The 20,656-nt window shown below is 51.2% G+C and overlaps 4 protein-coding genes across 4 annotated transcripts in view; 2 read left to right on the top strand and 2 right to left on the bottom strand.

Annotated features, from left to right (window-relative positions):
* Positions 1 to 5,562, bottom strand: part of TGME49_312280 (pre-mRNA-splicing factor ATP-dependent RNA helicase, putative) — a 13,927-nt gene extending 8,365 nt beyond the window's left edge. The window contains exons 1-6 of the mRNA XM_002364409.2: positions 3,549 to 5,562; positions 2,803 to 2,942; positions 2,089 to 2,230; positions 1,392 to 1,791; positions 807 to 1,002; positions 8 to 339 (exon numbers count right to left, since the gene is read on the bottom strand). Of these exons, the coding sequence (XP_002364450.1) occupies positions 8 to 339; positions 807 to 1,002; positions 1,392 to 1,791; positions 2,089 to 2,230; positions 2,803 to 2,942; positions 3,549 to 4,405 (2,067 nt within the window). The 5' untranslated portion in view covers positions 4,406 to 5,562. The remainder of the gene's footprint in view (positions 1 to 7; positions 340 to 806; positions 1,003 to 1,391; positions 1,792 to 2,088; positions 2,231 to 2,802; positions 2,943 to 3,548) is intronic.
* A 1,751-nt stretch (positions 5,563 to 7,313) lies between these two features.
* Positions 7,314 to 11,468, top strand: ROP13 (rhoptry protein ROP13). Its single transcript, XM_018782705.1, has one exon. It carries the CDS (start codon positions 8,218 to 8,220, stop codon positions 9,418 to 9,420), a length of 1,203 nt encoding a protein of 400 aa, XP_018635488.1. The 5' UTR covers positions 7,314 to 8,217; the 3' UTR covers positions 9,421 to 11,468.
* Positions 11,469 to 11,630: 162 nt separating this feature from the next.
* Positions 11,631 to 17,234, top strand: TGME49_312260 (hypothetical protein). Its single transcript, XM_002364407.2, has 4 exons — positions 11,631 to 12,773; positions 13,164 to 14,175; positions 14,662 to 14,848; positions 15,747 to 17,234. Exons 1-4 carry the CDS (start codon positions 12,154 to 12,156, stop codon positions 16,673 to 16,675), a joined length of 2,748 nt encoding a protein of 915 aa, XP_002364448.1. The 5' UTR covers positions 11,631 to 12,153; the 3' UTR covers positions 16,676 to 17,234.
* Positions 17,235 to 17,512: 278 nt separating this feature from the next.
* POLR3K (DNA-directed RNA polymerase III RPC11) lies at positions 17,513 to 19,880 on the bottom strand. Its single transcript, XM_002364406.2, has 2 exons — positions 19,169 to 19,880; positions 17,513 to 18,275 (listed from the first exon to the last, which is right to left on the bottom strand). The coding sequence occupies exons 1-2, from the start codon at positions 19,362 to 19,364 to the stop codon at positions 18,151 to 18,153; spliced, it is 321 nt and encodes a 106-aa protein (XP_002364447.1). The 5' UTR covers positions 19,365 to 19,880; the 3' UTR covers positions 17,513 to 18,150.
* Between the last annotated feature and the right edge of the window lie 776 nt (positions 19,881 to 20,656).

The raw sequence follows: 20,656 nt of genomic DNA, 5'->3' as shown, positions 1-20,656 counted from the left end.
GTTGTACCTTGAGAAGGCCGAAGAGGACATCTGTGCTGATTGTTCTTTCGTGAGCTTCGTCGAGCATGACGACGCAGTAGCGTTTGAGCGAGGCGTCGACGAGAGCCTCTCTGAGGAGCATGCCGTCTGTCATGTATTTGATGATTGTGTCGGGACTTGTGCAGTCCTCGAAACGAATGTTGTATCCAACTTCCTGTCCAACTCGACAGCCGAACTCTTCCGCCACACGCTTCGCAACCGAGATCGCAGCGACTCGACGCGGCTGTGTGCATCCTATCATCGTTCCGGGAGGTACGAGGCCTTCTTCCGCGAGATACTGCGTCATCTGCGTCGTTTTCCCTGAAACCAAGCGCAAAACTCCACTCACCCGTTCGGCCGCATCCTCGAACACACACCCAGTCAGCTACCTCTCTGCACAGACATATGCATATAGAAATGCATATAAAAATACACAGAAAGACGGGCATACGTGAATGTATGTAACAAAGGTCAAGGCGACTGCGCCAGTGGGCGATTTACATATATATATATATATATATGTAGATGTGCGAGAATGTATATCTACATCTATGCATGTATATGTGTGTTCAGGTGTACAAGCATGCACACCGTCCTGCATATATCCGGACCGGAGGTGAAGGGGATTGCACAGATGCATGCAGACACATACATACATACATACCTACATACATACATACATACCTACATACATACATACCTACATACATACATATATACATACACACATATATGCATATATATATATATATACATATATATATATATAGGGGTGTCCACGCACTTACCACTTCCTGTTTCTCCAATGACAATGAGAACTTGATTTTCTTTGATAGCTTTCAACAGAGGCTCTCTGAGGCGATAGATCGGGAGGCTTTGTCTCTGTTCGGCAATGCTCTTGTTGCTTTTCTGGCCAAAGCTGACGCTCTTTCCAATGTACATCTTCTTCCACTCTGGCATTTCGTAACTTGTCTGCCCTAGACCCTGGAGGCAGGCATGCCAAAACGAGGAGAGTTCACCGCTCGGTTTGCAGTGTCTCACTTCAAATCATATCGAAGTTCTTCGTTCTCCACTTTCGCGCTTCAGAAGGAAAGCGTCGACGCGAGGCTTCGTCTTCCCATGTGTGTACATCCTCAGGTCCCCGTATCACGATACACAGTTATCCTGGCGCGAGCGCTGTCCATGTGTACACGATTACATAGCAAGATTTCTAAGATGCATTCTACAGAGACACACGGAAGTACAGAGATGCTTCAACAAGACAGGCAAAAAAGCCAGCCATGCCGTGCACCGATCTCACCAGAGAAACATTCACCGGACGTCGAGAGCCGTGTGCCGCGAACCGTGGTTGAGTCGTTTTCTTGTTTCCTTACCTTTAAGGCTTGAGCGATGGTACGTTCGCCAGGTCCAGGAGCCGGGTCTTCCCAAGGTCTGCTCATGTCTTTAGGAATCGAATCGAGGATTGCAGCTTCTTGAGCATTGCGTATTTCTCTTCTTTCTTTCGCCAGCGCAGTGGCAGTGGCGGCGGCTCGCGCAAGCGACCCATCAGGATTCGCCACAATCTTCACCGGACTCAACTGCATGCCCGTGCGCGTTGTCTGGCCTCGAAGGAAGAGCGCCTCGTCTTCGCGAATCTCAACTTCTACGTCTTCGTCGACTTCGGCTGAGGGAAGGATCCCAAGTTCCTCATCAAACAACGGATGTTCTTCGCGCGTCAACAGACCACTGTGCAGAAGTTGCTGCGCCTCCCATTTGTCGAAGTCGCTCATAAGTCTGCAGAGAACCAAACGACAAGGGCGTCACACGCAGAAAGGCTGCAGACTGCAGGCGAGGTCGCCAGAGACGCCAGGGCATCCTGGGGGACTGCGGCGAACGCGATGAGGAGGCGAGCGAATGGTCTCAGAAATGGAAGAGGGATGGATGTGAGCGAGAAGGAGACTCAGACGCCTGAGACGTGAGACCCAAATTGGTTAAAATAGAAACAGACGGAACGAGAAATCGACGGAGAGATGGAACCGCAAACAAGGGAGCTGGAGAACTGAAAAGAGACTTTCACACATCCAAACTTACTTGCGCTTTCGACAGTAAAGGGACTCAACGTTGTTGTCTTTCGAATCAATGCGAATTCCGGTCAGACGCCCAATGCCTTGTTTTTCTCTCTCCTCGGCTTCGTCGTCGATGCGAATCTTCTTCTTCTCGCCAGCGGTGTCCTCTGCGACGCAGAAATGTGGAGCACACACACACACACACCGAAGAGATAGAGAAAAGGAGACTAACAACGAGTACGCTCGTACGAAGCGACCTTCACATCGGATGTCCACTCATCGACCAGGCGAATGCAGCTACGTCGCGCCCTCTCGTAGAGACGCAGTCACGAGCCTTGAAGAGACAAGGCGCTTTTGAGACGTACAGATGCGCCCACAGCAATACAGACACACTGCATACAATCACAGATTCAGACAGCCATTTAGACGCGTAGGAAGCCATCGGCGAACGCTCGTGTTGAGAGATAGACCGATAGACAGAAAAACATACAGATATATATATATATATATACATATATATATATATATATATGTGGTGATAGATATAGATAGATATACAGATTGATGCACTGAGAGAGATATCCAGATAAATCTACGTCGGCTTTGCGTGGAGAGGTAAACATGTCGGCACCTCTCCTGACAGAAGTCTAGACGTACGGATCTCCCGTTGGCAATAAGCACAGCGTGACGGTCGAACAGGTACTCCCTATTCAGGTGTGGACGACGCGGCATGCGTTACCTTCTTTTCTGGCGAATTCGCCTCGAGGCTTCAAGTCCTCGCCAGTCTCCTGGTCGACTTCGCGCATCGACAGGGAAATTTTCGTGCCGGCAATACCAAGAATCTTCACTTTCACCACCATGTTCCGGTGCACAACGTCCCTAAAGACACACACACACACACGTCATACAAACGGATGCGTAAAACTGAGGTGGAAACGCCATGAAGATCTAGGATATCGAACCTCGGTTTCCATTCTCTAGAGCAGTCCACCTCAGCGGTGTAGCACACCCACCGAGACTTCTAAATACTCCCCTGCTTTGAAACCTCTTCCGTTTTCTCGCTGGAGGAATGGCATGAGGACGCGCGACCTTAGGGATCCCGAGCAGGGGATGTCTTCTTCATGCATGCATGTACTCTGCATAGAAGGAAAAGGAGTACAAAACGAGCCGGCAAGCGCTGGAACGCCGGAAAACCTCTTTCTTGCGAGGGAGACTCGCGAAAAGTTCCCAGCGACGCCAGGCGTCTCCATCCGACCAGAAACGATGTGTGAAGAGAGGGAGAGCCACTGCATGCAGAGCGTCTTGAGAAGCGACACCACAACTCGAGGGCAAAAAAAGAGACGCGCTCAAGAGCTTCTCTGAGCATGAGCTGAACAGCCTGTGGACGGGAGGCTTGCCCGCCGACCGACGAGTCTCAAAGACGCAAGTGGATAGCTCGCGCGCCTGAGACACTGCAACTGCATGAATCGACACAGTGTCGCCTACTGCGGCTGGATGGGGCGGCCATCGGTTTTGATCATATCGGCGACGTGGAGGAGACCCTGTCGAGTGCCTTCGTCGAATTCAAGGCGGACAAAGCAGCCAAATTCGACAACTTTTTCAACAACTCCTTCGTAAATCGCATAGCGAATCATAGGTCCTTTCCTGCCGTAGTAGTGTGCAGGGGCACTACCTGCCTTCTTCTCTCCAGCGCGCTCTGCCTCTCCGTCGCGTTTCTTTCCTCCCAAAGGGATGCTGTTGGCGCCTGTCTGGATGGGCGCGAACTTGTTCTCGCGGCCTCGCTTGAGCGCCTCCTTCTGTTCCTTCTGCAGCTCTTTCTCGTCCTTCTCAGCATTCAGCAGCCGCTGCGCATGTTCGGAGAGAGGCGCGTGATCGTCGGGACGCTCGAGTTGAAGCTCCGGTCGCGAGAAATCGTTCGGCATGCACAAGCCAGGGAACTTTTTCTCCTTCTCTGTCAACTCATGGTGATCAGGGAACGCTGGCTCTCGGGAGGCCTCGGAAGCAGAGGAGGCAGAAGAACAGAAAGAAGAGGAAGAAGCAGAGGTGGAGGCTGCGCTCTTCTTTTCTCCCTTTCCCGAGAGATCTCGCGCGCCTGCCTCTTTTTTCGAGGCTGCTCGCTTCTTCTGAGACAGCTTCTGAATCGTCGTGTAGAGCGAGACGGCGAGAGACGTGGAGACCGCTGCTCCATTCTCCTGAAGTTGCTCGCGAAACTCGTCCAGCGAAGAAGCCTCTTCTCCCAGATGCACAACGAACTCGGCCAAATCGCGGTCGTTCACTCCCCAGTGGTTGTGGAGCTCTGTGGTAATGCGGGAGATGACGCTCAGGCGTTCAAGGACATCCATTTCTCAAGCGTGTGGTTTACGAAAAAGGAATAAAGGGAAACGAGAGTCTGACCCCCAGTGACGGAGAAAACAGGGTGCGTCGAGACTCACAGACGCTCGAATCGTCAGATTATTGAAGCAAAACATTTACTGGAATGTCGGACGGTGAGTAGGTAGGAGCAGACCCAGAAGGGAAAAACGAAGCGGTAAGTTCCAAGTTCCTGAAAGATATCGAGTGTAACTTTTGAAGAAACGGCTTCCGAACTGCCAAGAACCGGTGGTACCAAGACGTTAATCGCTGCGTTCAGCGATGGACTCTGTCGGCAAAGGGAAGAAGCCGAGAACCAACGGAGAGTCCGGAAACCTGCGTAGAAAAAACACCGAGTTCACCGTCTACGGGGGACAGCGAAAACATGCGTCTCAACGATCGAAGCGGAAAGGGTGCGTACTGTTGGAGTCTTTACAGTCAAAAAGAAAAGACCGGGGAGAAACCGGAAACCTGAGACAGGAGCAAAGACGAGACGCTCGGCGTCAACGTCTCACCGGGGAGTCTGCCATGGTCTTCTGTTTACAGAGGAAAGCGACGAGATGGCTTTCTTTGTTACGGTGGACAAGGGAAAATCGAACATGAGAAAAAACGGTCGTCGAATTAAAAGGTTTTTCCTTCTAATTTCAACAAAAACACGGAAAATCGACGCGGGAAACGCCCGTGTCGACTGCATGCAGTCTAATGAATGACGGAGACTTCGACGAATATCTGATGGCGTCTAGCCTGAAGAAGACTGCTGAAACGACATACATAAAACACAGGCTGGTCGTACAGTTCGTCTCTAAGAAATAACCGGCCATGTGGCGTTGTGTTCATTCAGCAAAAAGCTCCTGGAAAAACGGAGACGGAAAAGTCGGCACGCGCCACGGCGGTGAAGAAGTCGCAAAAGCCACCCGAGAAAAAGAGAAAGACGAAAACGCAGGAATCCGTGGCGCCTAAAAGCAGAAACACTTTCAAGTAGAATGCTGCATACTCTGAATTGAAACCCTCTGAAGTCGACAAGCTCGAACTTCTTCCCGTCTGCGATGAGCACCGTCAGCTAAGCAGGCGCTTTGGGGCAGAACGGACAAAACGAAGACACCCGTTGAGACAGAAGCGCGTGAAGAGTTCAAGTGAAAAACGAGACAGCTGAAGAACGGAGACGTGCGAGGAAACCGAAGGCGAAACTTCATAAACATCCCTCGTTCAAAGAGAGAAACTGTCGACACCGAGCGCATGCGTCCGTCTTTCAAGAAAACCCCCGAAAGGCGGGCGTTCTGTGTGTCGCACGGTCGGTCGAGAGTGACCCACAGCTAAGCTCCAAGAGGAAAGGACGTCTTGAAATTCTGTTCTGCTCGTCTTTAGGATGACTTACAAAAGAATTACTGTCTGAAGCCACTGACTGCCGTAAATAGAGGGAAGTCTATAAAGGGCAGGTAGCAACGTATACCTGTCAGCCGGTAGCGTTCTTCCGTCGACAAGCACGATTTCCCGTTCTGAGTACTGTCAGCGTATTTTTTTGTTTCCTCGGGGCTTTCAGAAAGAAAAGGATCAGTCGGAAAGAACCCACAAACGGAACGGTCAATCGTAGGAGTAGCCCGCATGTAGCTGCCCCGCTCCAAGGAAGACTCCACACAGCATCGCAGATCTCTGATGTCGGCTTCCTTTGAGCACTTCGTTTCCATTTGTTTCCCTTCAAAAGAGCAAAGGTGCAGTGAAGCCACTAAGTATCGCAAGATGATCTGAATTCTCCGGTGGTGCGAGCAGGGCAACCGTAGAGCTCGACGCCGGGCAAATATCCAGTTGACAGTAGCGCTAGCGTTGCTAGTAAAGTGGGGTTTTAGGCGCTGAAAAAAGGCCTGCTGACTTCGATTATTTCGATGAAAAGAATTACATTTTCGCCCGTCTCCTCCGTTTTTCCTGAGGAGGATGGAGAAAGCACAGGATTGCTGGTTTAGATCGTGAGTGTCTGCGTCTACAGGATACTCTACCCCTGGAGCGCTGTGTGGTTTCAGGAGAGTCGACGGTTACCTTCCAGAGATAAAATCGATGAACCTACTGTTTTGCTACTTGACGATATGCTCCCAAGATCTACTTTAACTTTCACTGCTCTGAAAAGATTCCTGCTGCTCTGTGTTGGTGTTTCTTCCGGCAAGCCAGAGACCCTTTATTTTGCAGCAAGAGCTCAAAAAACGAGTCGGACTCGGAAACGAAAAGTAAATGAATTGTGTAGACGAGTGTGTCCTGCAGGATACCAAACGTACAGACTCGCTACTTTCTTCTTTCTGCTCCATGTCCAATTGAAGAAAAAATAGCATAGTAGGAAGCGCAGTGTGTTCCACGCCACTACGGGCAGTAGACAGGGTGCAGCCCGTTACTTCACTATTGCCCGTCCTGTTTATCCAGAGCAGAATCGATCGACAAGACGGCATCGCAATCCAGAAAAAAGCGAGAAAAACCACGAAACACAGCGAGACGGCACAACTGGCCGCAGCAGGGCAGCAGACCTAGAAAACGCATGCACAAGAGCGACCAGGTGCGACAACATGTCTACTTGCAGTCTACTTAGTTGTATATCACGCCTCTTCTGAGCTCCTTTAATGGGAAAGGACAAGGCGACTCCAACGCGTGACTCCGGCTGTCGACGCCCAAAGTGCGACACACAGGAAAACAACAAGAATCCCTCCACCCTTTTTTGACTCCCCTAGGAATATCAAGTCTGTCATGAACATTCTGACTGGATCTTGCTGGCATTTGTTCGCAAGGGCGCAGCCCGACTCTGCGGCAAGAATACTCAAATGGTCACAGTGCGGCTTCTTCGTACCGCATACAATGATGACGGCTGTAAGCTCTCTCCGTGTTGAACATGGCAGAATGGCACCAGAAGCGAGAAGTTGGATGGCAAGAGACACGCAACAGAAAGAACATCAGTGAGCAGGAAAGAGCATCGGCAACGTAGCCGCGCGAAGTTCGCAGATAATCACTGCACGAATGAACGACAGGCAGTAAACCTAGCGGAGATGAGCTTTCATCTAGCGCTGTTCGATCGCCGCCGACGGTCTCATCTCAAGTGGCGCTTTCTCATCGCTATAGCCGCTCTCACAAAAGCAAGATCTAGGACGCTGGGAAAAAGTCGTAGGAAGCTGTCCGTAGGTAGATCACTTTCCGTCGTTGCTAGCGGTGTCTACGCATCATGGCGGTCACGTTCATTCAGACGATCGAGAGACGCAAAGCTGGGCCGCGATATGTATTTCGCCAGCGAGCTGAGTGATTGTGTCTGCGTCTTGAAATGTTCATAGTTGATAGAAACGTGCATCACGCCTGGTAAAGCTGAGAATACGAAGCGACGAAGAGGGTGTCGCCCTCCCCACATGCTACGCGAGCCGAGCTGTCTTGCGCAGATCCAGACAGGCGCGTTGAGTTCACAGTCACGTCCACGTTTGACACAAGGTTGTTTCACATTTCATTTCTCGCAAGAGCCGCAACTGGTTCTGCGAGCGTGTCATCTTGACTCAATCTTCGACTTAGACATGCTTTCTTTGTGCGGGGGGGCCCTCCAACGGCGGCACCGCGGTCTATCGCAATAAAATCAGCTAGCTGTTTCGCCGCCTTCCAGCGGAAGGCCGCGTGACTCTTGACCAATTTCTTTTCAGCAAAAAAGATTTTTTGCCTACCCTTGCATAGATGTTTAGCAACTTCTGCCGTCGCGGTGACAGCTTTTTTAGCGGCGTACTCTCCGGAAGTTGCCTGGCGCCCAACGCGGTCTTTGCTCAGTGTACCCCCGCTGTCTCGTTCTTCGCTTAGGATGAAGAGAACAGAGCTTTGTATCGCAGCCCTCGTGGCTGTTGGTGCGTTTGCTTTTACCTCACCAAATGCAGTGGCGAAGAGCTTTGAGCGGAGCCTCGGCCACCTGGACGCGTCCTCGTTCTTGTCGTCTCCCCTCAATTCGGATGTGGAGCTCGGTAGGAGCACTTTCCCTGCTCAGTCACTGTCTTTCACTGAAGGCACCAACGAGACAAACCCACCGACATCCCGGCCCCCAGGTTGGAAATACGAAGGCAGCGACCTGCAGCGAAGAGTGGCGGCTCGACGGGAGGAACACAAAAAGCGTCAAGAAGAGTGGGAACAGAGGAAAGCCAGTCGACGCTCTGCACTCACTCCGAGTGCACCCGATCCCGATGGTGACGGTGATCCAGCAACTTCATTTCCATCACAACGGAGACTCCTTGACCGTTGTCTTCAACAATTCCGTGAACAACTCGTGGATTTGGAGAATCTCTGCAAGGGCAGCCCGGAACCTGATGACTGCAGGTCGACGGTCCAAGAAATCCTGGGGAAGCAGTCGTTTGGGGCTCTTCACACAACTGTCATAAGTTTCTCCATTTTCGTCAATAGGGACCCTCGACGTTTGTCATTTCCAGTCCTCGATGCAACAGATTTGCGCCTCACGGTCAAGCTCAAACATCTCCTGGATAGAATTCCGGGATGCGCAGCTCTCTCCCTGCCAGTATACATTGGGTTGGTCTCTTCGGACGTGTTCAAGAGCGAAGAATTCACTAGAAAGGTAAATCGATGCTCGGAGGATTTCGGCAGGAGCGCCAGAGAGGAGCCAAGCAGAGCTGGGAGGGCGGCTGCGGCTGTCATTCGATTCATGGGACTTACGCCGGAGAGACAAACGTTCTACCAACCTTTCATGTTCGTCACAACCCAGGCAGCAATGCTGCTGTCGATGGTTTTGAAACATCCGTTTCTCTCGATACTCGTAAACATGGCCTGTGTAGCGGGGAGCCTTTGCCGCAAGGGAATTCGAGAGGTACTCTTGCGAGCTCTTCGGGAGGCAGACTTCCTGACGGAGGATGTGCCACTGGACTCCGCACCTCAGGAACTTGTGGACCATCTCAAAGTGTACTTGAAACTACTTTTCTTAAGGAAATACCGCAGGTTGAGGAGGCAAGCCGCTAATGTTGCTGCCCAAGTTGTCTATGCGAATTCCTTGAGGCTATTGTGAAGAGACTGCAGGCTAAAGGCGGTGGAAAACGCGCGATTTCCAGTTTACCTGTCCAGTTACGTGTGGATGCCGGTCGCACCGTGGAGTCTATGTACTGCACACGAAGCCCGGGTGTCCCCAGAACGCAGTGGCCATCTGTAACGATTTATTGTGCTTTGCCGGTGTTGGGTTGGCGAGCGAACAGAAAGAGGTTCAAATCGGTGCGTCCCGAAGAAATGCAGGACTTCGCGACCCAGTCAGAGTGTCATTGCACGCATTTTCTTCCTGGCACTGGAGAGGAAAAAGGATAGGAAGCACCGAAAGCCAGACGGACATGCCTTTTTTGCACGCTTTCCCGCGGGGTTCACGGAAGCCTGTCGCTGGTGAGCTGCTCAAGCGTTATCCGCCGAGAGGATACAAGAGGTCAAAGAAAAAGGGCATTGCCTATCGGACACGAGACGAGTACCCGAAGAAGCGTTATCTCGGTTCTGTCAAAGAGCTGGATTTGACGTGAATCGATATCTGAAACAGGTTCTGTGTGTACTTTCTAGACAGAGCAAGTGACTGCCTTCTTCGGTGCCCCGCCCGCACTTGATATAAGTCGGCCAGTCACAGTTTTTTTATTGTTTTTCTGTGTATCGGCAAGAACACGTCGCCGCGGGAAATCCCAGTGCGGTGGAGCTGCTTCACCTCGTTAACGTAGGGGCAGGGGTAGCCAGCTGGGTCTCGATTTTGAGTGAGAAGCTTTTGGGGCTTGCGATTCTGAACGAGTTTTTCGCTGAACGGCTACTGTCTGCCGTTCACACTGCGGGCAGATATTGTGGCGGCGCTCATATGTGGGCGCCCAGAGAAAGTTGAGCTCTTAGAACAGACAGCCGACTCTACACGGTGAGGAGAAACAGGCGTTTCCTCTCGTGTCTTTCTTTTGTGTCGTGCACTAGAGTGTCTCTAAGCATAATGTACTCCGACTTCGATGGAAAAAATCGATGTCATTCAAACAGCAATCAGATGTGGGTGCTTTCTTCGAGACACCAACCGAGACTTACATCTGGGAGCCCCTCTTTGAGGCAGAGAGTCTGCCGTCTGGATGATATTCGCAACATTGGTTTACGGTGGGAGGAAATACCGCACGACGGAAGTCTACGTGGTGGAAAGACACTGAAGAAGCAATGTCGGTAGCCTGATGTGTCCGTTTGAACCGTAGAATTGGAAAAATAGGGGATCACCTTCTTCCGGTTGCTCCAGCCAGTTTGTTACGTGGGGAGAGTTCGCCGACAGAAGAGACATTTCGAGGTTCACGGCTTCATGCAGGCCGTTCTGTCGACGGAGTGTGAATCTCTGCACTGAATTGTTCACGATGGACTACCGACGCTTTCTTTTGTAAGTGGAAGCAGTGCCTACCAACGAACTCGACGTGGTTCAGAAGTACCAGATAAATTAAGAGATACTGGAGTCTTCTCAGTGTCTGTTTGTTGATACACTCTTCTGCCGGTGGTAGGCTCACACGCAATGGGCAGCAAACGTTGCAAGTGGAACACATGAGCGTTATGACAATCACCGAGTCGCTCTTCTGTCTCGCCGTGTTTCGGCAAACCAGTAAATCTTTCGTTCCGTTTCACTCCAGTGTAAAAGCACGCATTTGACATCATGCAAAGGCTTCCTCGTTTGACAGTACCATCGTACATGTATAATGTTCAGTGGCACCACCTGTAACGGAGTACACCATACAAGAGTCAAGTGTCATCCGCAGGTACCACAGGCGAAGAATCTACCTCAAAATTCTTGTCGGGACGCCCCTCCCTCCATACCGGTCACGAAGAACTTACGGACTGGTTCGTGACCGACCAGAAGCTGTTGAGCAAGTTCTTAGCAGTTTTTCGGGTGGATCCCTTGCTCCGCTTTTACAGAGGTTGGAACGGTCATCCACGATCGCGTATGAACATCCAGGTTCCCTAAACGAGTTGTCCTCCGCGTACGACGCGTTTTTCACTCGACAAAGATGCTTACAAGGGACACCCACAGCACCAGCCTTGTCGGAATAAGGGAGTGCGTCAAGAATGGCAGGGAGTAACGAAGGAATTTTCCTTGGTGGAACCTGCGGCTGGAACAGCCCGCTTGCGCGCATGCATGCAAATTCTAAAAGCGTTGCCCGTGTCTCACCACATGCAGCGGCATTTGTTCGTCTGTGCCACCAGTATGCTGCAAAATCGTTTACCACAGCTGCTCGTTTTTCTTTTCGGTCGACAAACGACGCATCTGGCGGGACGGAAAGAACTGGTTTCCCGCTCTGGTCGTTCCACGGCTGTGGGAAAACTGCGATGTCTGTTTCTGCCACACGTCGCCTGCGAGGATTTTATGAAGTGTACTTTCTCGCGACTGCGGTATTTTCAGTCGACGCATCTTCACCTGGAAGTCGACTTCTTCGCTTCTGTTTTCCTTCTCGCTTCTTCGACTCAGATTTGCCTTCCCTCGAGCTTGCCTCGCTCCGTCACGACGGCCTACCGCCGTGATCCAGACCAAAAACCTCGCCTAGGAAGGCGACGAGGCTCGCAATCACCGGAGGAAAACTCGTTCAAAGACACGGTTTGTGTTGCAAGACCGTCCTGCCTGACTCCTCTCGCACCTGGTGCATGCATCGATTCTGTCCATCCGTGTATCTGAGTTGACATGCGGTTGTAGATGCTGGATGCTGTCTGCTCTGGAGGCTGCAGACTCGGACCAGTGCATGTTTAAAAAGCGAAGAAACTGCTCACCATGGCTGCGTCGACACTGGCCGACTCAAAGGGTCGCCAGCCTGCCTCTCAGGCTCAGGAACTCCCCCAGCAAAGAGAGGAACGCTCCTCTGCGGGAAGCCAGGCTACTTGCAAGCAAACCGCTTCTGCTTCCTCTGCTTCTGTTGCTTCTGCTTCTGTTGCTTCTGCTTCTGTTGCTTCTGCTTCCTCTGCTTCTGCTTCCTCTGCTTCTGTTGCTTCTGCTTCTGTTGCTTCTGCTTCCTCTGCTTCTGGTGCTTCGTCTGCCTGCTCGGTGCCCGCTCTCGTTTTAGCTTCCTTGCTTCCTGCAGCTGCACATCTCGAGCGGTGCTACAGCGTCTGCTGTACAGGCACACATGTGTTTGTGGGCGGAGGCAGCATTTCCGGTTTCGTTTGCGTCTGGAAGCTTCCCGGCGACCTCCTCAGCGAATTCGTTGCCCAGCAGAGCGACGGCGACAGAGGCACCGAGGCGGCGCCGCTGCATGCACGCGCTGTCCATACACGCGGGAAAGAGAAATCCGCAGAATGGCAGTTTGTCGGCGTCCTCGGTTCCATGGTGTCGCCCGTCGTTCAGCTGAAACTCAACAGCACTCGCGAGCGACTCGCGGCCGTCACACAATCCTCGTGAGGTTTCGAACGAAAAGGAAGGAAGGCGCGTAGCGAGGAGCAAGGCGCCTTCGTTCAGAAGGCTCCCCCTCTCACCTTGTGTGGCGTTCCACAGACATATTTACCTCGCCTTTTCGCATTTCTCCCATCCTTGTAGCCTTGTCGCCGATGTCTACATGGCAGCCTCTTGCGGCGACTCACGAGCAGCCCACATGCATGTCTCCTCCTTCTTTTCTCTCTGTCGCTTCTTCGTTTGTGTCTCCCTCTGTCTGTGTCTCAGTATCTCTGTCCTTCTCCTGCTCCTTCTCTCCACGCCTGTCTCGTTCCGCTCTCCTTTCTCGCTGTCTCCGCCGCCCTCTCTTCTGCACATCGCTGCGTTTTTCCTCATTTGTTTCTCTTCTTCTGCAGAATCGGCTACATTTGGGACGTGAGTCCGGCGGCTCTCTCTTCTCTGTCCGCCTTGTCTGCGTCGGCGAATGTCGCTCTTTCTTCCTTCGAGAGTTTAACGTCTTGCTCTTCCCTGCCCTCTTGGCTGGCAGATGTCTTCGCGGGAGACTCTGCTCAAAGCTCCTCTCCGCCCACTCAGTCCAAAACGGCGCTGCCTGCCTCCGTCAGCCATCTACTGCATGCTGGGCCGAAGCCGGTGGCGGTTCTGGGAGGCTCGGAGTCGCCTGCAAACGTCGCATGCGTCGAATTCCTCCCCGATGGCGCCATGCTCGCTGCAGGCAGCAGCGTACCTCTCTCAGTTGACCAAGTCGGCCGCGAAGGCGCTGCCTGTCGAGCGCCGCTAAGCCTGTACCACTGCGAGTCTGGCCAACGCATTGCGGAGTTCCCCGGCTTCGTTTTCTCCGGAAAGAAAACTTCTCACGCGCCTCGTGCTCCTCTCCTCCTCTCCAGCATCGCCGCGGTTGCCATGGACCCCCACAAGTTTGTGCCGCCTCTCCCAACCGACGCTTCTACTTCTCGCTCCGCAAGTCGCTGGCTGGCTGCGGGGGACGCGGTGTGCGGCTGTGTGGCTTTGCTTCTGCTTCCCGATGGCTTGTTGATGCAACTGCGGAGACAACATGAGAGTCTTCTGCATGCGTGGAATGAAAAAGAAACGAGACGTCTGGGCCTGCACCAGCTTCGACGCAGACGCGACGAGGCCTCTCTCGCTGCCGCTGCTCAGCGCGAATCCACGCCTGCAGACGCTGAGCCTGGGGAGAAAGAACGCATGCAGAAACTCGAGGAGGCGGCGGCGGAGGCGGAAAAGGCCTACCAAGCAGCCCTCGCAGAGGCGGCTGCGGCTGGAGATGACGTCAAGGATCGCGACGAAGAAGACGAGAATTTCGACGAAAGAAATCCGATGCCGTTCGTACAACCTGTTCTCCTCAACCTTCCAACCGTCGTCGCGCAACTCAGTGAAGCTGCTCCAGTAGAGGTGAGAAACGCCGCTCTGCATCCCTTGTCCTCTCTTCGGCACAGGATCCCGCAGCGAACCGCTTCCAGCCCCCTTGGGTGCCCCCATCTATCTCCTTTTGGAGCCGATCTGTCTCCGTCCGCTGCATGCACTTCACGAAGCGGCTCTGACAACTCTACCAGACAATGCCTCAGTACACGTTGTCTTCGTTGACAAATCAGTGCCTTGCGAGTAACTCTCCATCTGAAAGCGCACATCTTCACATACATATATATATATATATATATATGTGTGTATATATATATATATGTATATAAATGTATATACATATGTCTCTATTGATATGCAGGTACATATAAAATATCTGCGAGGTCCGTGCAGGTTTTCTTGTGAAGACCGGGCATGTGGATCCGTGGATTTGGACTTTCTCACTTGGCAGGGAGTTCACTTCTTCGGCCGCGTTTTCTCTGTCACACATGCGGCCTGTTTTGTACGTTCGCTCTGCAGATGACGTCTATGGCTTGGCGGCCGCGGCGGCAGGGACATCGCGGCTCTCTCCATCTCTACGTCGCATGCACCGACGGCTTCGTCCGCATCCTTCAACTGAATCCGGTGGCAGTGGACGCATCCTCTCAGCACACCCTTCAAGTTCGAAGCACTGTCCTCTGCAAAGTTGCCAGCGGAACTTGCGCCGGTGAGAACTCAGGAAAAACGCCCGGAACGTACCTCTTCCTCGCTCCGAATACACACATACTATATGCATACTATATGCACTATGCATACGTAAATACTCAAATAGATACTTGCATATTCGTCCATATATATATATATATATATATTTATGCATATATCTATATATATGTATATCTATATATATATATGTATATATATATATATATATGTGCACATCTATCTTTCAGGTGAGAATCAGAGAGTGCGAGGGAAAGAAGGAGTTACGGCCATCGAAGGATAGGTGCAAATGTAGAGATTGTCCATTATGAACGCATCTAGACAGCATGATATAGATTGGTATCGATAAATGTGTGTGTTTAGAACGGCAGGGGTCGCCATGGAGGCATGGACACAAATGGAGAAGGTTGCAGCATGAGACATCTAGATGTCTTCCAAATACATACAAGTTTTTCTTAAAGTAGTATTTTTGTGTTCCCGCTGAACCTTTACCAATGCAATGAACTTCTCTATACACATACACGCTGAGACGAGTTCGGAAATGGGCAGCGAGAGAGCCGGGGATGCGGCGACAGCCGTCACCGTGAAACTCCTGCCCGGGCGAATCGAGGAGATATTTTTCAGTGCATGCAGGAGCGCATCCGTCCGTTCACCTTTCTGCATACATGTCCCTCTACATAAGATGTATCTATATATCTATATACAAATATATAAATGTGTACCTCTGTATACATATATATATATCAATATGTATATCAATATGTATATATATATATATGTATACGTTTGCATCTCTGTATGTGTGGTACGTTTCTCTTTTGTCGGTAGAAAAGCGTACGGGGAGTGCACACGTGGAGTTCTTCACCTGAGAGCCTTTGGGTTGTGGGGCTTGATTTTTTCAGGGGATGTTCGTTCGCTGATTTGTCTTCGGCCGTACTCGCGTCGTGGACACCTGACCGTGGCTGCATGCAACGCTTTCGATTTCACCTCGTTTGCGTCCTTTGCCTCCGCGTTGCCGGCTCTCTCGGACGCGCCGCCTGACCCCCAGGACGGCGCGGAGAGTTCTTCGAAAGACAACGGATCTTCTGCGTTCTACCAAGTTCGCGTCGTCGAAGGCCTAGGCGAAGCCGGCGACGAGATCGCTGCATGCATTCACTGTCATGCAGACTTCATTTGCGGTGTCGCCGCTTCACCCTCGGGTGTCGTTGTCGTCTCTCTCGCTGCCGACAAACGCCTTGCTGTGTACCTGCGCTCCGAGGCTGTCCAGGATCGCCTGAAGAAGGACGAGGAAGAGAAGAAGAGACGAGAAGCAGAAGAGAAGAGGAGGAGAGAAGCCGAAGAAGAGGAGAAGCGGAGGAGAGAAGCTGAAGAAGAGGAGAAGCGGAGGAGAGAAGCCGAAGAAGAGGAGAAGCGGAGGAGAGAAGCAGAAGAGGAGAAGCGGAGGAGAGAAGCCGAAGAAGAGGAGAAGCGGAGGAGAGAAGCAGAAGAGGCACAGCGCCTGGAAGACACCGCGACAGAGTCGAAGACAGAGTCGGAGAGGATGAGCCATGCAGAGGAGGGAGGAGACCCAGGGATTAACGCGGCGGGGGAAGAGGAACCAAGAGAGTTCGGACAGGCAAAACTGGGGGAAGTGACTGCGCAAGCGGACGAGATGCGGGACGAGGGTGAGGGAGAAGAAGAGAGACCAAGTAGGCGGAAAGGAGACACTTTAGACAACGAGGCAGAGGGAGGAAGTTCCCCGAAGAGACTGAAAGCGAGTTTGTCGCCAGCGGAAGACGCAGAGGAACATCTCCCCGAAGGAGACGAAGATGACCTCTTTGGAGAGGAATAAACTCACTGACAAAGTGAAAAGGCGCCGTAACTACAAGTGAACCTTTGTGCGTCGGCTTCCTTTCTTGTTTCTTTCTGTATACACTTACATTCACGGTATGAATTGAGGAGAGTGGATGTGTGTGTTCATCGCGTCCCCCTCCACTCCTTGCCCAGGAGTGACTGTTGGAGCATTTTTAATGGTGGATTTGAATTCTGATTTGTTGAGAGAACTGTGCGGAATCGGCGGTCTCTGCGGATGCGCTTCACACTTGACATCCATGCAGCAGGTCACACCCTGCATTTCACTCTTTTTACAGAAGTCCCGATCAATTGATGCATCCAGAGTCTTTCATTCAAGGCAGAGCGAGGCATGAAAAGCTGCTGCTTCAGGAGTCAATCCGACAACGTTACAAAGGCTCAGCGACCCGGGTGATGCTGTCGACGCATGCAGATGGACCACAGTCGACGCCTGCAACAAATGTGATGCGCGTAGAATGCCTTGTGCCATCTCACAGCAACCTGGTACACAAACGAAGCTCGAGACTTCTTAAATGCTGCGAAGCTGCAGCAGCCGCTTCCTGTCACTCCTGGATCTAGACGAGGCCAGAGACAGCCTGAAGGTTCGCAATAAGGCGTGAGCTTAGACTCAAACGCATGCAAGCATGTGTGTTGAGATTTGAACGCATGCAAGCGCGCGAGCCTAGGTCTAAGTGCAGAGCTCCACTAGATGTTTTTATATTTACATTTGTGGGAGACAAGATCCTCACTCAAAAAGGAGTTTCAAGGCGGGGAACAAACAGAGAGAAAATGACCACAGACAAAAGGCGCATGGATTTGCAGAGCTGCAGTGCACGAAGTCGGAAACGGTTAAGCTCGCTGAAAATCCGGCGCATCGCTCTCTGCATCTGACGTTCATTCTTTCTGTATCATTCTCTCCTTTTTTCTGTGTGCGCTCTCTCTTCCTTCTCTCTGGCTGCCTGTGTTCCGCCTTCATTCCGTTCCTTGTGTTTGTCTATCTCTCTCCATGGCTTCCTCTCTCTCTTCTCGTCTTCTCTCGCTCTGCTTTCGCATGCTGCCGAGTTCGCTCTGGACAAGCTGTGTGTAGCGGTGCGAGGAAGAGAGCGGGGAGACTCGAAAAAAAGCTCATCCGCTTGCGACTTTCGTCTGAACTGCTTGGAAGGCCGAGGCGCCTTACTCATGGAAAGTTCTTTGTCTTCCAAACGTGTGAGGAAGTCGGAAGATAAACACTACAGAAAGGGCAGGAACTTGTCTTTGGAAAAGTCACGGAGACCGCCGCAGTGCCAGAGAGAGAGAAGAAGAGAAGGACTGAGATATACACAGACGCGAAGGCGCAGCAACAGAGGTGAAGAGCGACGAGAGAGCGTGGAGTGCGAGAAGAGAGCGAAAGAGAGAGGCAGACGAGACGAAAGAGAGCAGAGGGAAACTTGGAAAGTGACAGCAGCGAGAAGGAGACGAAGATGTCCTCTGCACCATTTAGTTCTCTCTCCACCGGAAACGGCAGTTGCAACAGCAGTAGAAGGCGGTCATCGGTTCGTCAGCGGACCGAATCTGGATCTCGTAGAAATACGCTTCTGTGTGCGAGCACTTGGGACAAGAAGCTGAGAAAACGAAACGAAATTGGACAGAACAGACGCATGAGAGTGCACATGGAGAGCAGAAAGGAAGAGCACGGACAAGGCGACAGGGTGAAAAGAAACGTCCAGATGAAATCGAATAAACGAGGGAAGTCAACATGCGAAAAACAACGAAGGCAGGAAAGGTCGCTGTCACAGCGGTAGCCATGTGTGGAGAGAACGGACCTCAAGACACTGAATGACAAGAAAAATGGGGAAATACCGCATCGAGGCCAAACCGAAGTTATGCTAGAAATGAAAAAACTTTAAACGATAAAAAAAGAGTTCAGATGTCCATTCTACCTCTAACGCGGAACTCTCCTCTCCAAATTCCCAGCGTAAATATTCATAATCGACACATAAATATATATATATATATATATATATGCATAGAGATATGTACATGGGTACGTACACACAAAGATGCATTTACATGTACACATGAGTACATATATATACAAATATATATATATACATATATATTTCTATGTAATCTCATGAACGTAGATACCTGTGTCCGCTGTCCATGTGATTCCCTTCTCTTTAGATCTACATGCAATGTACTGCGAAACGGTGAGGTCCTCTGGAGGAAAGATTTTTTCAAATGATATATATATATATATCACACATTATATATATTATATATGTAGATATCATATATTAAACATATATCGCACATTATATATATATATATATATATAATTATATCACACATTCCCGACATGACGGTTTATATCGTAGGAAACATGTATTCCACGTGTCTATCTATATCTATATCTATGTCTCTCTATTTAAAGGTATACATGTATGTATATGAAAGTTTGTGTGTATGTAAGTTTTGCAGATGTATGTTATATCAATGTGGAAGTTGTGTTTACCTGGAGCTTTTGCGCCCCGAGCAGCTTCTTGGCTTTCGTCCAGAGGTTCGTCGGCCTTTTTTGGAGTCAGAGGCATTTTCCGAGTCAGTTTTTCTTTGATGTTGAAGACGTAGGGACATGTTCTGCAGTGGAACTGCATGGTGACTTCTTGCCGCACCAGCAGCATGTTGTGACATGTAGGGCAAAACAGCGCCATGAGTCCGCGTCCGCTCGCAGAGCTGAGGAACGAGGAAGAACGAAACGACGATGCAACGAGGCTCGCAGGCAACGAGGCTCGCAGGCAACGAGGCTCGCAGGCGACGAGGAGGGAGAGAGGAGGAGAGAAGGAGAGAAGGGAGAGGAAAGAGTGGAGGAACGGCGGAGTCAGCGACGAGAGAAGAGAAGGCAGAGAGGAAGAGACGACAACAGAGGTATAGGAGGAAGAGCGAAGACGAAGAGAGAACGAGCCGGGGAAAGGCAACGCGAAAAACCAAGAGGAAAAGCTCGAGATGGGAGGGAAGCCACGATGCAAGAAGCAGCGGGAGAGACGAAGTCGACAGCGTCTCCAGAAACCACTGCAAGGCAAAGGCTTTCGAGCAACGCGAAAGACTTCGAAGAAATTCAAGTTCCCCGCCTCTGTGAAGGACGCCGCCCGCGGCCTGAAACGCGCTTCTGTGTCTCCTCTCCCAGTCCGTCTTTTTCGCTCGCAGACGGTGAAGCAGCGAGAGCCTTTCCTTTTTCTCCTGCGCTCTCTCTGTTGGAAAATGAGAAAAAACGGAGAACCGTCGGGATTCAACTCGAAAGAGAGGACAGACGACACCTTGAAGACGCGTTTCAATTGAGCAAGAGCATGCAGGAAAAAAGAAAAAAATCCTTTGCATGTGAAAAAAATCCTGCGTGCATGTCCGTCTCTCCCCGGACTTGAGGGTCATGGCCTGCCGGCGCCTCTCCGCCAGGCCTCCCTTTGTCTCTCCCCTGTTTTCGCATCCCCCTGTTTGCTTCCTAGCCTTTCCTTTCTCCTTGTTCGCGCGAACTCTTCAACTCTGAAGACGAAAGAGAGACAACGAGACCTAAAAATCGGAGAGGGAGCGGAGCGCTGAGACACAGCAGGGCAGGTGAGTAACATCGCGAAGAAGCGCCTTGAAGACCTCGGAAAAAGGGAGCCTGGCTACGCAGTTTGCGTTTCTCGTTCCACCCAGTGAGGAACAACGAGGCATCTTTCTTTCTACAGCGGTTTCTCTGTGATGCGGTCATTTGAGGAAATCTGGAGAAGAGAGGGACATGCGACTTTCGCGCGTCCCTTGTATAGGACAGCTCGCCGCGCGCAAGCTGCGCACCGAGTCTTTTTTCTTGTCATCTGCAACTGTTCGATCTCTGGTCAGTTTCCACCTTTGTTCCTTACCACCATTTCCCGGAAAGACGAATCTAAACGTAAGCTTTCTTCTCTTTCTCCTTCTCCGTCTCTCTTTCTTCTCCTGTTCTCTCTTCTTCCTCTATCTGCTTTTCCTT

This window comes from Toxoplasma gondii, chromosome XI, assembly GCF_000006565.2.
Source record: "Toxoplasma gondii ME49 chromosome XI, whole genome shotgun sequence".
NCBI lineage: Eukaryota > Apicomplexa > Conoidasida > Eucoccidiorida > Sarcocystidae > Toxoplasma > Toxoplasma gondii.
This window is presented reverse-complemented; position numbering and strand designations above follow the sequence as displayed.

Bases quoted from the DNA above. Each gene is read 5' to 3' on its own strand.
- ROP13 (XM_018782705.1), top strand. From the start codon at position 8,218: ATGAAGAGAACAGAGCTTTGTATCGCAGCCCTCGTGGCTGTTGGTGCG.
- TGME49_312260 (XM_002364407.2), top strand. From the start codon at position 12,154: ATGGCTGCGTCGACACTGGCCGACTCAAAGGGTCGCCAGCCTGCCTCT. The intron at 12,774-13,163 runs GTGAGGTTTCGA...CTTCTTCTGCAG, and splicing joins GCGGCCGTCACACAATCCTC to AATCGGCTACATTTGGGACG. The intron at 14,849-15,746 runs GTGAGAACTCAG...TGATTTTTTCAG, and splicing joins TGCCAGCGGAACTTGCGCCG to GGGATGTTCGTTCGCTGATT.
- POLR3K (XM_002364406.2), bottom strand. From the start codon at position 19,364: ATGGCGCTGTTTTGCCCTACATGTCACAACATGCTGCTGGTGCGGCAA. The intron at 18,276-19,168 runs GTAAACACAACT...TCGTTTTCTCAG, and splicing joins TCGGGGCGCAAAAGCTCCAG to CTTCTTGTCCCAAGTGCTCG.